Source organism: Photinus pyralis, unplaced genomic scaffold (assembly GCF_008802855.1).
Source record: "Photinus pyralis isolate 1611_PpyrPB1 unplaced genomic scaffold, Ppyr1.3 Ppyr1.4_LG5, whole genome shotgun sequence".
NCBI classification, from domain to species: domain Eukaryota; kingdom Metazoa; phylum Arthropoda; class Insecta; order Coleoptera; family Lampyridae; genus Photinus; species Photinus pyralis.
The window spans coordinates 46,529,918-46,545,140 of record NW_022170596.1 but is presented as its reverse complement, the minus strand read 5'-3'; the positions used below and the strand labels follow the sequence as shown (position 1 = coordinate 46,545,140).

At 40.4% G+C, this 15,223-nt stretch overlaps 1 protein-coding gene across 6 annotated transcripts; it reads left to right on the top strand.

Moving 5' to 3' along the window:
- Window positions 1-1,181: 1,181 nt before the first annotated feature.
- LOC116172167 (probable multidrug resistance-associated protein lethal(2)03659) lies at window positions 1,182-13,385 on the top strand. Of its 6 annotated transcripts, none has more exons than XM_031489318.1 (10): window positions 1,182-1,291; window positions 1,338-1,482; window positions 1,536-1,766; window positions 1,817-2,244; window positions 6,184-6,340; window positions 6,388-7,626; window positions 7,673-8,009; window positions 11,868-12,018; window positions 12,067-12,297; window positions 12,344-13,385. In XM_031489318.1, exons 2-10 carry the CDS (start codon window positions 1,406-1,408, stop codon window positions 13,243-13,245), a joined length of 3,753 nt encoding a protein of 1,250 aa, XP_031345178.1. In that variant the 5' UTR covers window positions 1,182-1,291; window positions 1,338-1,405; the 3' UTR covers window positions 13,246-13,385. The 6 variants fall into 6 exon arrangements, with proteins under 6 accessions (XP_031345178.1, XP_031345179.1, XP_031345183.1 ...); XM_031489319.1 differs by having other exon boundaries at window positions 1,195-1,291; window positions 1,350-1,482; XM_031489323.1 differs by lacking the exons at window positions 1,182-1,291; window positions 1,338-1,482; window positions 1,536-1,766; window positions 1,817-2,244 and adding exons at window positions 5,101-5,367; window positions 5,416-5,461.
- The last annotated feature ends 1,838 nt before the right edge of the window (window positions 13,386-15,223 follow it).

The following is a 15,223-nucleotide window of genomic DNA, read 5'->3' as shown; positions in this document are numbered from 1 at the left end:
GATCTCGATAAGGAGTATAAGAGGAGAGGTGTAATTATTCAGATCTTCCATTAGAATAGGTACCATAAAGGATGAAACCACTGTAAGTGGCAAGGAACAAGGGGCGGTAGTTGGTAGAAAACGATTCTTTTCGTTGAAACCTTTAATTAAAATATCATAAAGACCAATTTGTAACACCCCCCCCCCCCCCCTCGTCCCCAGCCACTTATTGATCTCGGAAAGTTGAAACCATTCATTACAATACCATGACGGATAGAATATTTAACCTAAAAAAATGCGTTAAAGACGCACACAATGTTTGGGAAGCTTCAGAATGAAATGGTTGTTAAGTAAAATTTGGAGTAATAAACATGTAACACATTCTTATAGGAAGCGGGTAGTCTTCGTTCTACTTCTAGGTATATTTTTTGTAACTGGCAAGCTATATTAGTACCTACTATTTTCCGTAATAGTTATTTACATCAAAGTCAGGAATATCACACATTACTGCCGAGGAAAGATTGAAGTGCGAGGCCCTTTTGAGCCGAGTACTTTAATTTCCGAGTTAAGTAATGTCATTTTACTGACGAGTTTTGTATAAAATTTTACCCAAAATCGTCCTGTAACCTTCATTTTCATGCTACTTTCTGTCAGGAAATTTTAGTTTCCATGACAGAGGCAGAATAGACTACGTTTCCTGCCGCTTGTCACAGTCAGGGACGCAATGACGCAATGATTTTCGGGGTAATGCATTATTTATACGTTTTTTTAAACAAAATTGATGAGAAAATCAAAATTGAAGTAGCGATAAAAACAGAAGTGAAATATTCGCTAAAAGATTTTTTTTAACAATTCCCAAAGTAATTATTGCCGTTGATGTAGCACAAAAATTTCCTTACTGATTATTGACGAACACGGACGTTATGTAAGGTAAAAGTGGGAAATAGTGGTTTAGCATTTGCAGAAACGCAACACTCTAGAAATAAAATAGAGCACAATCAGGAAACTTTTCCCTACTGATCCGAGAGGCACCTCTTTCGAATGTCAGAATTATTCTTGGCGGAAATATCTTGCTACACAACGAACTCTAAAAAGCGTTGCATTATACCTTAATTAAGGCATTGTTGTGCTAATCGGTTCAACTTCGAATTTATGCCCTTCAATTGCTGCCGTGGAAAAATAGCGAAACCGCCAGTCCATGTCGGACACCCTCAGTGTAGTTTTTGAAGAAAATGGTTTGATCGATCTCGTCCGTTGTTGTATTGAGGTTAATTAAGTGCACGAGAGCCAAAGAAAATTGGAATAAATTGAGGTACAAGAGCAAACCTACCTACGTATTAACTACTTATTCAATTTAGCTATTTTAACAGAAATTATGGTTTCACTACTGGCAAAACAGTTTTTAGTAAGTATTTTGAGGTAGAAAATGGATTGTAGAGCGGATAGGCTGCGCAAAATCAATCCTAGGGAGAATGCTAGCTGGTTATCAGTTTTAACCTTTTTGTGAGTACGAATTGAGTGGTCAATCGTAGTACCTATTATCGGAACCATTTTAGTTTCGCGCTCAAGATTTTTAGACAGTTTCCTAGAGAAAATGTTAAAGATGCCGATGTTTACCAAATACTCAAGTCGTTTGGTTCGGAAGATTTGGGGAATGAGTTGGAGGCGGCGTGGAGGACCGAGAAAAAAAGTGGAAGGAATATCTTCATGTATGCGGTGATTAAGTTGTTTTGGAAGAAATTTCTCTTTTGGATATTCGGGGTGACTGTAATAGATACAGCAATAATGTAAGAAACGTCCAATGACATACCTAATTAAAAACGTACTGTTTTTGTAGGATTATTTACCCGTTGTTGTTAGGGAAGTTGGTATCATACTTTACACCGAACTCCAAAGTAACGTTACATGATGCAATTATTTATACAACAGAATTACTTGGTCTAATACTGTTGTACACTTTCTACATACAAGCATACATCCTATACATATCGGAACTTGGTCTGAAAGTGAAAGTTGCATGTTCATCACTGATCTATAGAAAGTGCCTGAAGTTGAATGTTGCCTTATCGAAACACAACGTTACTGGATTGGTGCTAACAGTGATATCGAAGGACATTAACCATCTAGAATATGCAATTGATATTGTTATTTTGATGGCGTCAGGCATTTTTCAAGCTGGCATTATGATATATATGATGTATGCTGAAATTGGGGTTGCAGCTTTATGTGGTGCTTCAGTATTGTTCGTTTTACTGCCTCTTCAGGGTAAGTGACACATTTTGCAACATTTTCATTGAGACAATATGGTGGTGAAAGGCGGGTGAAGACTCCAATGGGGTAGATTCAGACGAAAATCTGCAGGATGGGAATTTTTTTTAGATGAACGTTGGTTTGGCAGTTTTTTTAGCCAATAACTAATTGGAATATTAAGAACATTTTGGTCGTTTAAATCCACTAACGCAACTGTACGTTTACAAGAACTTTTTTTTTCCATAATACTGTGTTTTTTGCAATGCTTTAAAAATGGATTTGTCTACAACAGTACACGTACGGCCAAATAATTTCTATGTGGCTTATAAAGGGCAATTAAGGGCAAGATTTTGATTTATTAATCAACTGTAACGGATGGTTATAAATAGAAGGGTGGTTCGGTAATTTTTCCTCGCAGAAGGGTCGCTAATGCTTATTGGTATCTTGTAAAGGGTTATATTCCTTCTCGGTTGATGGTGTAAATTCTTCTGGTGATCTCTTCGTCTGGTTATGTTACCGTACCCTTGTAACTTACCTTTTTGGTACGTTTGCTTCCACCTAGTTCAGATAAAAAGTATCTAGTATAACATGAGGAAAAAATTTAGTTCCCGCTGCTTTCACTGGTATTCATTAATTGTCATCAAAATTTGAAAAAATGCGGCTTCTGAAAGTTATACTCCAATATGTTTTGGTGAGATTCTGTAATTTTCATTCAGCCCCTCTTTTGACCAAATATCTTTTTTTATTCCAAGCAGCAATAATTCCAAAAAGTTCTTAAAATTTTAAGCTCATTTAAAATACCTTTGAAACAATGAAAGTAAAATTCTGATATCGCTCTCAAAAGAACGAAATGTAGCTTTTAATTGCTGCAATTGAAGCAATAATCTTCTCAGGTCGGCTTTCGTGAAGATTCTGCGTAGTGGTTCAAGACGCTAGCTGGCTAATATAATCGCAAGCTGTTTACAGAAAAAGCGCTGGTGGATGAACCAAATCGCAGGCTGTTTAATAGATTTCAAAATTGGGATGCTATACAATTTAGTCGAAGTAGCTTATGGAATTCGTCTTGCGCAACTTTTATTAATTATCGTCGAAGGGAAACTTTTTCACGACACTACGTACACTCGCCCTTTTAATATAACTAGGCCTCAGTATTAAAGACCATTCGTTGTCAAAAACACAAAACTGTATTACTGTGAAAATTGTGACCGCTGTAGTTGATTTCGCGTAATTAAATCTTACCTCTTAGTCACCTACTACAAATATACGTATATTGACATTTATTAAGCGGTAGAGCAAAACGATGCAAGCTTTATTAGGGAGCCGATGGTGTCCGTTTGTCCGTCTGTCCGTGAACACGAGAACTGTCTGTTCGACTCGGGCGCATCGCAAAGACACGGCAGTTTTCGCTTCTCATTAGTACTTTTTGTTTTATGATTTATGTAATTTTATATAATTGTGTAGGGGTGAACTCAGCTCAGCTTTAAGGGTTTGAGACCTATCTTGCCTCTCATAGTTAGCGAAGCCGCAGTTAGTGGACCTTGTATACCAATCATTCGCAGACCTTAATTAGCGTGGGTGCCATAACATGTTATTATTTGCGTGTTTGGTTGTAGGAATATATCACGCCATATAGTTATTTCACAATTCTTTAGGAAGCGGTATTAATCTCTCGTTTGCATGACACTATTTTAGCTGTTGTGGGGGTTTAAAACGTAAAATTAATTTAATTTGGTCGATATTTTGGCGATCTTCTTCCTCACTTTTTTTACGTGTCCCAGGAAAAGAAACTTGGAGACTGAATTTTTACGCCAACGCACACTTGCCGGATGGATGCTGCTATCGGTGCCGGTACAACTCTTCATACCGGGCCGGTGTAAATAACTTCGCGATGATTCAGAAAGCGTACCAGATGTCCACTTTACTTAAAATCGTAGCGTCGATGCAACGCAACGTTATATCGTTGGTATAGTAATCACGTGATTAAATTCCCATCAGAATACTGTATCGTTAATGGACTATGCAAGGCACGCACTACGAATATTTGGCGTGTTCCGTTATAAATACGTTGCTATTGAACGTTAACGATCGACGGCTAAGACCCAACGTAATTGCAGCGCGTCGCCTAGTGGATCGACGAGAACTCTGGAAAACAAGGTACATGCTCGCTGACGGTCTAACTCAAACTACCTTCAAAAGCTCTCCACCACGGGCTCACTAGCTTTTTATCTCGAAAATGCACACCTTTTCGAAAATACACGCGGTTATTGCTTCTGTTTCCAAACATACTTTCGTTCACGTTCGCTACGAAGCGGTATAGACGAATTTTTTAAAACAGCCAAGCAACCATACGTGTCATCGTCCGCGTAATCAGCAGTCCTTACGCCTCATGGGGCAAATGTAACCGTTAGTTTCCTTCAATGCACGGCTATCTATTTTTTTCGGGCTGAAAAAGAGAGGCAAAAATAGGAGCATGCAAGCGCCATTTATAGGTTCTTATGAATTGTGTCCGCTGAAAGGAGTAATACATTTTAGTAAATAAACAAATGGGGAAGAATGCGAAAGGAAATGTCACAAATGACCTACAACTGAAAACTTTCTTGTTCAAATTTCTGTGACGTGCGAATTTTTAAGAAATTTCCACGCGTCTTTTTCTTTTTTCCTGGAAGTTATCCTTCTCGGATCGTGTTTCTTTCAGGGCCTCGTGGGAAATTTTTTTCTATAGTTCCGTGTATTCTCAATCAAAATGAATGTAATAAAAATATGCGGCCGACGTAGGTAAATGAATTGGTTGATTTGGTTAAAGTAGTGAATATTATTACATGGAAGGCACGTCTGCCTCTTATATTATTCCCTTTGTCCTTCATTTAACGTATATTACGTAACACATAATCGGCGTATGTATCTCCTCTAATCTTTATTAAATCAGAATGATATTTTATAAGCCCTATCACCAAGTAACTTCGATAAACCTCATACAATTTAAATGTACTAGATTAGATTATGTGCACTTCAAGCCCCAGTCTGCAAAAAATTAATAATTACATTTAGTGCTATTTCCAGAATGTTTCGTTCCACAAAGGGTCATCGGCCACAAAACCCTAGGGAAAATGCAAATTTGTTTGCGAAAATTGTGTACTCGTGAGTAATCGTTGTTTCGTTGTGGGGCGCTGTGACAAATTTCCGTAGGTTTACATTTCCAATTTTTCGCCAGGGACTGAAAAGGGCGCTCCAAGTAAGTGATGTTTACGGAGTTACGACAGATTGCCAAAGTGGCTTGTTGGCTAGCGCCTTAGATGCAAAGTGGGACGAAGAGAAACGTAAACGTAATCCAAAATTAGTGTTCTGTTTTTTCAAAATGTTCGGTGTGACCTATGCTTGTTTGGGAATCGGACTGTTATTGATTAACACAGTTACTATGTAAGTTTAGGAAATTGGCTATCGCTTGTAATTGCTTCGTTCCAGGGCAACTTTCCCACTTCTAATAGGAAAAATTGTAAAGTCATTTCAAATGAATTCTTCTGAGGGCAACATGCATGTGTTGTGTTACTCCTTAGCCTTAGGTTCCTTTATTTTGTTAAAAACGGTGGGTTTTCACTCGTATATGTTTGGGATTGAGCGACTTTTTATCAGAACACAAATCGCATTCAATGGGCTGATATACAGAAAATGTCTGGCTTTAGGGACGAGTTCTTCGTCGGAGGTCGCCTCTGGAAAAGTTATTACTCTATTGACCAAAGATGTTAACGGCCTCTACTTTAGCATTCACTTCTTCCATCACCTGTGGAACGGAGTAATACAAATTGTTGTATTATCGTGGATGATGTACGCCCAAATTGGAATTCCGGCACTAATCGCAATGTTGTTCTTTTTGCTCTTCGTCCCGGTTCAAGGTTAATACCACCATCTTCTCTCTTCCAATTTTGAGCGATACAGATTGGTAAAAACTCGTTTTAGTGTATTTGGGAAAATGGACGGCGCGATTTCGACTGAAAACTGCTGCGAAAACCGATGAGAGAGTGAAGATCACCCAGGAAATGTTAACCGCAATTCGGATCATAAAAATGTATACTTGGGAAAAGTTCTTTGGCAAAACAGTTAACCAGTTACGGAAGTAGGTTACGAGCACGTCTTGTTGAATACTAAAATCGATTTTTTTAGGCGCGAAATCAAGGATTTGCGAATTTTGTTTTATATCAAGGCCATTGCGTTGTGTTTCGGATTACTTTCCTCGCGTTTCGCCTTTTACATATGCGTTATGACATACATTGCTTTGGGTAATCATATAACGGCCGAAAAGGCCTTCATTGTAACTGCGTGCTTCGGTGCCCTGAGAGCTGTTCTGTCCACCTTTATGCCGCTGGGTATCGCTCAAATGGCGGAACTGAAAGCATCGCTATATCGAATTACAAACTTTCTCATGATGGAAGAAGTACCTGGGAACGAGAATCTGTGCGAAGTTAAGGAACCGAAAATCTGTGTGAAGGATGTAACCGTGCAAAATTCAAGTGGGGCCGCGATCTTGGATAAAATCAGTATTAGCGTTTCGAAAGGTTTGACATTGGTGATTGGACCAACCGGTACTGGAAAGTCAACTTTGCTGAAACTGCTACTTGGTGACGTCACAAAAGCGGAAGGTGAAATAGAGATGTGCGGGGAGGTGTCTTACGCCTCTCAAGATCCTTGGCTGTTTCCCGCGACGGTTAGGCAAAATATTATTTTCGCAGAAGAGTTCGATGAAAAGCGTTATCGGAAAGTGATCGAAGTTTGCGCATTAGAACACGATTTTGACGCGTTTCTGAGTGGTGATCAAACGTGTGTTGCTGATCACGGATTAAATCTCAGCAAAGGTCAAAAAGCGCGAATAAACTTGGCGAGAGCCATTTATAAGAAAGCCGACATTTACTTATTGGACGACTGCTTGTCGTCAGTCGATAGCTGTGTAGCCCAACATATTTACAATGAGTGCATAAGAAGGTTTTTGAAAGATCATCTGTGCTTGCTTGTGACGCACAGTGCGCTGGCATTAGATGACACGGATCATGTACTTATTTTAAGCAATGGACAATTGAAATTCCACGGTGACTTTAGTAGTTTTAAAAAATTGAATGACGTTAATTCAGTGCTCCGTTGCAACAAGCTAGACGAACCCCAAACGCTTAATAAAGCAGGAGATTTTAATGATGCTTGTGACGCCGACGAATCGTCTTTACTGCTTCAGAGTAGAGGAGAAGTTCCAAATCTCTACGAAGAAAGCAATCGCGAAGGGCAGGTCGACAAAGCAGTTTACTATGCATACTTTGTTTCCGGTGGCGGCTTGAAGATGTTCTTGATAGTTGCTCTTTGTTCAGTAGTCGCCCAAGCCACATCTAGTTGGTCGGATTATTTCGTCAGCTTTTGGTAAGTACGTTTCTGCACGTTAAAAACCGTAACCCAAGTATTTTAGGGTAGACATGGAACAAGAGCTCTCTGGATTTCGTTTAAACCAAACCACAAATTCGACAGAGTACCAAAAATTAGAAGAATCTCACGACAACGTTATGCGATTGTACTCATTTGTGATGCTGGGTACAGCAATATTTACAATACTTCGGGCTTACACGTTTTACACCTTCAGTAGCAAAGCGTCTACGAATATACACAATTCGGTCGTAGATCGCATTTTGAACACTGGAATGATGTTCTTCGATAATAATTTATCCGGAAGTGTACTTAATCGATTTTCCCGGGATTTGGGAATCATAGACGAGCAAATGCCTAACGTCCTGTTTGAATGTAGTAGTGTAAGTATTGACGCAATTTTTATTATTATTATTAGCAACATATGAAACAAAGTACCACGCTCAAGCGATCGATTGAAAGAAGCAATTAAAGAAAACATAACTACATTAACGCGTTAAAAATCCAAAATATGCGGCCAATTACGCTTTTTGTAACTGATGCACAAACATCAAACGCTGATACTTCGTAACTTTACTTCTTTTATTGCACATGAATCTCCATTTAAACGACAGTGGCTTTATTTGAAATACAGATGTAAAATTTTCTCTTTGATGGTGAAAAAAAACTCCCTTTAACGGGGACTGAGGCTTCACGTAGGCGATAAACGCTTGAACGACATTACTCCGAATAACTTTTTCGTAAGCACACTACACGTTTACGCTTAACTCGACTTAAACATTCACTTTAATCGACGTAGTAGGTTAAATCTCTTAGAGCATACAACTGACTTTCTTTTACAAAACCTTTCTTATCACCAAGACTGAACGTCTTGCAACAAATCACTGCTGCTGACTGCGATATACTAATTGTCTCCACCACCAAAAAAAGCAACGATTAACGTCCGTTTCTCCTACTTAAAACATCAGCTTACGCAGCGATATCGCTCTTATCGCAATGACCAGAGATGAGATAAATTTTTACAAAACACTACATGCAAATCTATCTGAATAATAATACAAACAAATTCATCATTATAGTTATTTATGTATCAAGGGCATTAAGGCGATATTTATGCCGAGGGCGACAGAGCCGGAGGGCCTCTGGCTCGAGGGATTGTAAGTCGCCCGAGGGTTAAATATCGAGTAATGCCTGAGGTGCATACAAAATTTTATTTTTCATCGTTCCAAATAATGTATTTCCAATATACAAATGTAATGATTATTGTTAGTGCCTCATACGAATCAAGTAGCATCTTTTTTTATTACATAACTCCCATCAATATATTTGACAGGCAGTTTGAGGGCATAATGAGAGGGCATAATGGATTGTCATCTCATTATGCCCTCGAGGGTCATAGACTGCTTTATATGTTTCATATGACAGATATAATTGGCACATAATAGGCAAATGAAAAATAAAATAAATAATTCTAAAAATCAAAAATACTTGGATACATGATTGAAATTCTGAATTAGAGACAAACATTTAACGTCAAAAATAATTAAAATTTGACACATACAGGGTGCCCAACCTTCTGAACTCAGAGCCTTTACTTATTCTCATTCTACTTCCAGAAACACAATTTTCGGACATTTATGCTTCATGCGTTTGTCCTCTTCGTATGTGTGCAGATCCATTGTTAGCTCGTTTTGGTAGTTTCACAGGCCGCCGAAGGTTTTTGCCGCTGCGTTGGCGATTTCTTTGATGGCGGGCACGTCCAAATGTCGTTGCCGCACGAACCACAGCCATTTTCAATGCCTTGATTAGAACTATCTGCCGTTTTGTGATGTCATAATCAGGGTACCGAAGGGCAGCAAGCCATCGTCGGTCGTGCGACCGACGTGTACAGTCGTACTTGTTGTTAATGCTTAGTACGCTCTCCTTGTTAAGGAAAGGGTACGACACCGTCATTTCCGTGCGACCCGTTGGACCCGTGTGGTTGCTTTATTTGACGTGAGCGCTCTACGTCAGACGTCACGACGCCAAGGTACTTCGATTCCTCTAGGGAGTGACATTTCCGGTGAATGGCGAGGTGAGTTCTTAGGACACCCTTCCGGAATCCGATTGGTATTGGGTATTGCTGCCCCTCAGGATCACAGTTTCTGCTTTGTTAGGGATAAGCAGGCTCATCCGACTGATCGGGGGATTGTTCTACGGGAACTTCGTGGAGTAGTCAGGTTTCTGTAACATAATTAAGTCGGCATACGGCATGTTTCGACTGTGATGGAAAGTACCATGTTCCCGATTCCGTCCGAGCCCGATGCGTTCCTCGGTCGTGGTCCCCATTGGTTCTTCGTTTTCTCGGCGTAGGAATCTTCTTACCTTATGGTTGATGACGTCGAAAAAGTTTAGATCCGCGTTTCCGTAGTTGGGAGAAAAATTACGTTTTAGACACTCCGCAAAGGTGTCGGTCTTCTCGGCGTATATATACATCAGGTCTCCGGCTCCGTACAGCGGGAGGGATCTCAGTAGGTTACGACGCAGCGTCGTCCCCATCTAAAGGGAGCTCAAGAATCGCAGGCGGTTCCCTCGGGACTCGTTTCTGAAGTTGGCGATGGCGATATTGGTCCCCTACTGAAGTCATTGGAAATCAGCTCGCTCTAACAGATTCCATAAACGCTGGAAGCGCGTTCTCGATCGGTTTATCTCTCCCAAGATGAAGATCGTCTCTGCGCTCTCGCAGCGACTTCGTGGTATCTCGTAGAGTGGCTTTGCAAACTCGCCGTCTATCGCTTCAAAATCCTCAACATCGTCGATTACCTATCGGTCGATCGCCTGATATTGTTTATCCTGCATCTCAACATATTTCAGGATATTGTAGTTCGAAACCCTACGGTCACACGAAAGATCCCATGTGTTTAGATCCCCGGCGATGGCCATGGCACATCCAGATCTTCGTTCATCTCTATACTTTGAATTGGCGACGTAACACGCTTTCACGTAGATAGCGGTAACGCCTGCTTTCGCATTTGGTTGGCATCATAGGGGTTTTCTCAGCGCGTAGGTGGGTATCGTACACCAGCCAGACATCGACATCTTGCGTATGTGCTTTATTAAATGCACAGCTCCAAAAGAGGCACACACAAACATCTCCTTCAGGGTTCCCGCCACAACCCATATAGTGCAGAATCGACTGGATACTGGCCGTCGGCTTGGAATCCGGTTTCGGTGCCCCTCCTCCTCTGGTTTCGGGATGAGTCTCAGCGGTTTGGATGCGTCTCGACGGGCGCAGTTGCGGCTGAAAGAAGAAGCGGAAATGTTTCGCATTCTTCGGAATTTTCGGGTTACGCAAGACACTCTTTCGTATGTTGGCTTGATGCACTCTGCGGTCAAGTGGGAGCTGACGCAATTCACGCAGCGAGCGTCAGTGTGGCCGAATCGCTTTGAATGATGGAAGCCGTGACAGCAGGGACTTTGTCCTACGATGGGTTTCCTTTTAAGGGACGCGAATCCGTACCATTGGCACGTGGACCTTGACAAATGTCCTCTTACAGGTTGTTCTTGGTAACTGAACCAATACCAATGATATCTCAAGCCTGTCGCTTTCGCGCCCGATTGAAGCTATTGAGGTCATTGTGCATCTTCGATCCACCAGAACAAGAGAGGGATAATAAATAAATAAATATCTATGGCAGCGATTTCTACGAGGCTCCGGATAATCACCTTTAGAATTTTCTTTTCTTCAAGTTGAGATGTGAGCTAAGGCAATTGCAACTCCTCAAGGGTTTTAGTGATGTCGGCCAGGGTGGAGGTTTGAAACGTTTTTGGTCGTCGTAAACGTCAGTTTTTACTCGTGGATCTGTCGAGCAAACGCCACTCATTTATCCTTATTGTCCTGATACGTTGGAAGTGCTCTTAATCTTTAGCCACCTGCAGAGCTGAATACCGCCTCTTCTTGTTGGTAGTGAAAGTGACTTTTTTCCATCGGCTCGGATGGTGAAAGTGGTGGGGTTGGTACACTTAGTGCAGATTTCGAATAATAATAATTAACTAAAACAAATCTGTAATCCCTAAACGAGCTTCTGTGACACTGTGTTTCAGACTTTTGGCATTAGAAAACACTGTTATTGTGTAGAGTCTTCAGCAAGACAGATACAAAGTATCCAAAATTCCTGAACAAGCTTTTCAGCCGATTTTTCTATTTTTTCATCACACATCAAAAGTCGAAAAATCGTTTGCATTAACCATTCTCTTTTCAGGTTATTTTGTCCGTGCTAGCAGTTCTGTTCGTGGTATCATCCGTCAATCTCTACTTCATCATTCCATCGACAATTTTCACAGCAATCCTATATTTGGCACGGCGGTTCTATATGCCCACCGGCAGAAGCTTGAGACGACTGGAAGGCGCCAGTAAGGTACTCGAATAAACGATTACCAAATTATCATTGTTCATTTTAGCAAGGAGTCCAGTAATAGGCCACTTAAATGCAACCTTAGATGGTTTGACTACGATCAGGGCAAGCAAAGCTCAAGATATTTTACGAAAGGAATTTGACAAGCACCAGGATCTGTACAGTTCTGTTGTTTATATGAACATCGCCACTGCCAGGGCATTTGGATTTTACTTGGACGTCACTTGCTGTATATACATTACAGTTATAACACTTTTGTTTCTGTTCTTTAAGTCAGGTAAGGCAAGACTTTCTAACTTCCAATCCTAACACGGTGCATTTAGAGACACTTGCCGGGAAAGTTGGTTTGGCCATCACTCAATCGTACACACTCACTGGATTACTGCAATGGGGGATCAGGCAATGGGCCGAACTCGAAAACCAAATGACCTCCACGGAGAGAGTGTTGGAGTACAGGAATTTGGACCTTGAAGATAAATCTGGTTGCAGATTGGACAATTGGCCCAATCACGGCGCCATTGAATACCGTAATGTCAGTTTGAGATATTTTGCCGGAGGCGAAAGAGTGTTGAAAAACTTAAACCTTCACATTAAATCGAAAGAAAAGGTTGGAGTTGTTGGCAGGACTGGGGCTGGGAAAACGTCGGTAATTTCGGCACTGTTCCGAATGTACGAGTACGACGGAACCATTTTAATCGACGGTATCGATATCCAATCCGTGGCGGCGGATTATCTTCGATTAAAAATTTCTATTATCCCTCAGGATCCGGTGTTATTTTCTGGAACAGTTAGAAGCAATTTGGATCCGTATTCGGAACATTCGGATAAAACTCTCTGGGATGCTTTGGACGAAGTGGAAATGAAGCGGTGTTTTAAAAGTTTAGATGCTACCATTGTGGAAGGTGGAATGGGAATGAGTGTTGGGCAAAAGCAGTTGTTCTGTTTGGCTAGAGCGGTTGTGCGAGACAACAGTATTTTAGTCTTAGATGAGGCTACCGCTAACATTGATCTCCAAACTGATGCGTTAATACAAAGAACAATTAAAAGAAGGTTTTCCGACTGCACCGTTATTACCATAGCTCATCGACTTCACACAATAATGGATTCAGATAACATAATTGTAATGGATGCGTCAGAGTGTGTGCAGTTTGGACCACCCAGCGTACTACTAGCCGACGAAAATAATTTATTTTATGGTATGGTGAAGGAAGCCGGATTGTTGTAGATCATACGATTAAATGCCAGTTTGTACCTTCCATCTTAATTTGATTGCTCTGATGATGAATGCAATTTACTCCCAATTGCAGCGAAGTGAGAACCAAAGTGGAAAACTGCCCGAAGTGCCGAATAAATTGCTTGATAAGATCTTAGTGAAGTTTTGCTTTGCACTTCAAATTCAATCATAACCTCAGTAAACTCAGTAACAGACGATTATATTGTTTTTGTAATTGGGATCAGGACACGTTAAAGCTTTCTGTCGTGAAACTTTTGACACTTGACTAAGCTCTCTACATGCGGTTAGGATATGTACAACAGCGTGACCGAAAATTCACCCAGTTCTCATTGGATTTTAGATTTAAAGGATAAACGTTATATAAAAATAATAGTTTAAGTTGTTAAAATCCTTGAAAAACCTTTCTTGCTTGTGCTCTCTCTCTCATCATAATTTACATGGTAATCGCAATTGTCGTCCTTAAAAAGGTTTTCCTTAGGTTCAAAGGGTCATGGTAACCCCCCCTTTTCTCGCCTTAGCCCCCCTATGTACGAGTATATGATTTTAAACCCGCTATCGAGTCTACCAAACCTATAGCTGCGTGTAGGAAGTGACAGTAAACTTCTTTGTTGTTACAATCAATTAGGTATTTTGATGTCTGCACCCTCGTTCCCTTCGCTAACCGTTCGTAAACAATTACGCCAAGTACCCAGTGGACCAACCGAAGGAGCTTGCCACCACTGAAGAGTTCCGGACCGTTTTCCTGAGCACAATTGAAGAGCTTGATGCAGCTCCTTGCTACTTTTTCTCTGCCACGATCGTCTGATGTTTTCCTTACATCAGAATTTCTGCGGAGAGTTAAATCAGAGCGATTTCAGTCGTGACGAAAAACGCTCTCACAATTACTAGAGTGGTGGAGCAATTAACGAATACTTAATGAATATGTCAGTAGTGTACGACTATATATGGTACAGTGCATTCTAGTTAAAACGAGCCATCTTGAATATTGATATTGATACAAAAATCGTGAAACACGTCAACTTTGATTTTTAGAGAGGCAAATCTCGCACGGCACAGTATGCATATGAAGAGTACCTACTATCAAAAAAAGGAATTGCCACTACTACGCTTTTCTTTAGATTATTTATTTACTTGTTGGCACTATTAATGAAATTCGAAATTAATAGTACTGCAATGTAATATCTTTTCATTTATTATTGATTAATTGCATTAAATACATAATAATTTGACTGTAGCTATTATAAGTCTTGCATGTGGTTTAATTGCTTCGAGATGAATTAATCTTTCACCAGCCACTGAGGGCGTATTTAAGAACTGACTTAATTAAAATTAAGCCGCAATTATGCGTTGCTCTTATGTTCTTACTTTCTTTTACCTAATGTGTAGCACGTTTTGCGGAATTATATTATTATTATTTCCGAAACTTTTGTCTTTGTGAAATGAGAAGGCTAACGTCAATTACTTGTAATTGGAAATAAATATACCGCAAATACGCGAGTAGTTAACGTATATTTTGTTAAATTTAGCTGAAAACCGTAATTATTTCCTTTTGCTTGCATTTTTTGTATTTGCCTTTTCTTAAAATTTTATCACTCCATTGGAGTTATTGAGATAAAGTTGTATTAGTTCGAGTGTTGCCAAACTTACGACAGCTCTCCTACATTAATAGTTTACAAAAAAACTTCCAGCGGAAGGCGCAAATAAAGAAGCGTCTGAGCATCACGATCAGGAGCCACATCGACCTCCTGCAGGAGTTAATACATCCCCCATCCGGCCCTTCCTGAGGAACGCGGAAACAACAACCTTCATTAATCTGGTCTCGCCAGTAGTATTTGTAACGTTGTAATTATTCTAAGTTAGTCAGTACGAATTTCCCTTGTTACGGCACTGGCGGGGGGAATGCGATGTAACCTTCAATTGTTAGTTTTGACGATTGTGGGTTTCGGCATTGGTACCTGCGCGATTGGCG

What these genes read in the sequence shown, in the direction of transcription:
- LOC116172167 (XM_031489318.1), top strand. Translation starts at nt 1,406, where the DNA reads ATGGATTGTAGAGCGGATAGGCTGCGCAAAATCAATCCTAGGGAGAAT. An exon ending in GATTATTTCGTCAGCTTTTG is followed by an intron (nt 7,627 to 7,672) that starts GTAAGTACGTTT and finishes CAAGTATTTTAG; the next exon opens with GGTAGACATGGAACAAGAGC. An exon ending in GAGACGACTGGAAGGCGCCA is followed by an intron (nt 12,019 to 12,066) that starts GTAAGGTACTCG and finishes TGTTCATTTTAG; the next exon opens with CAAGGAGTCCAGTAATAGGC.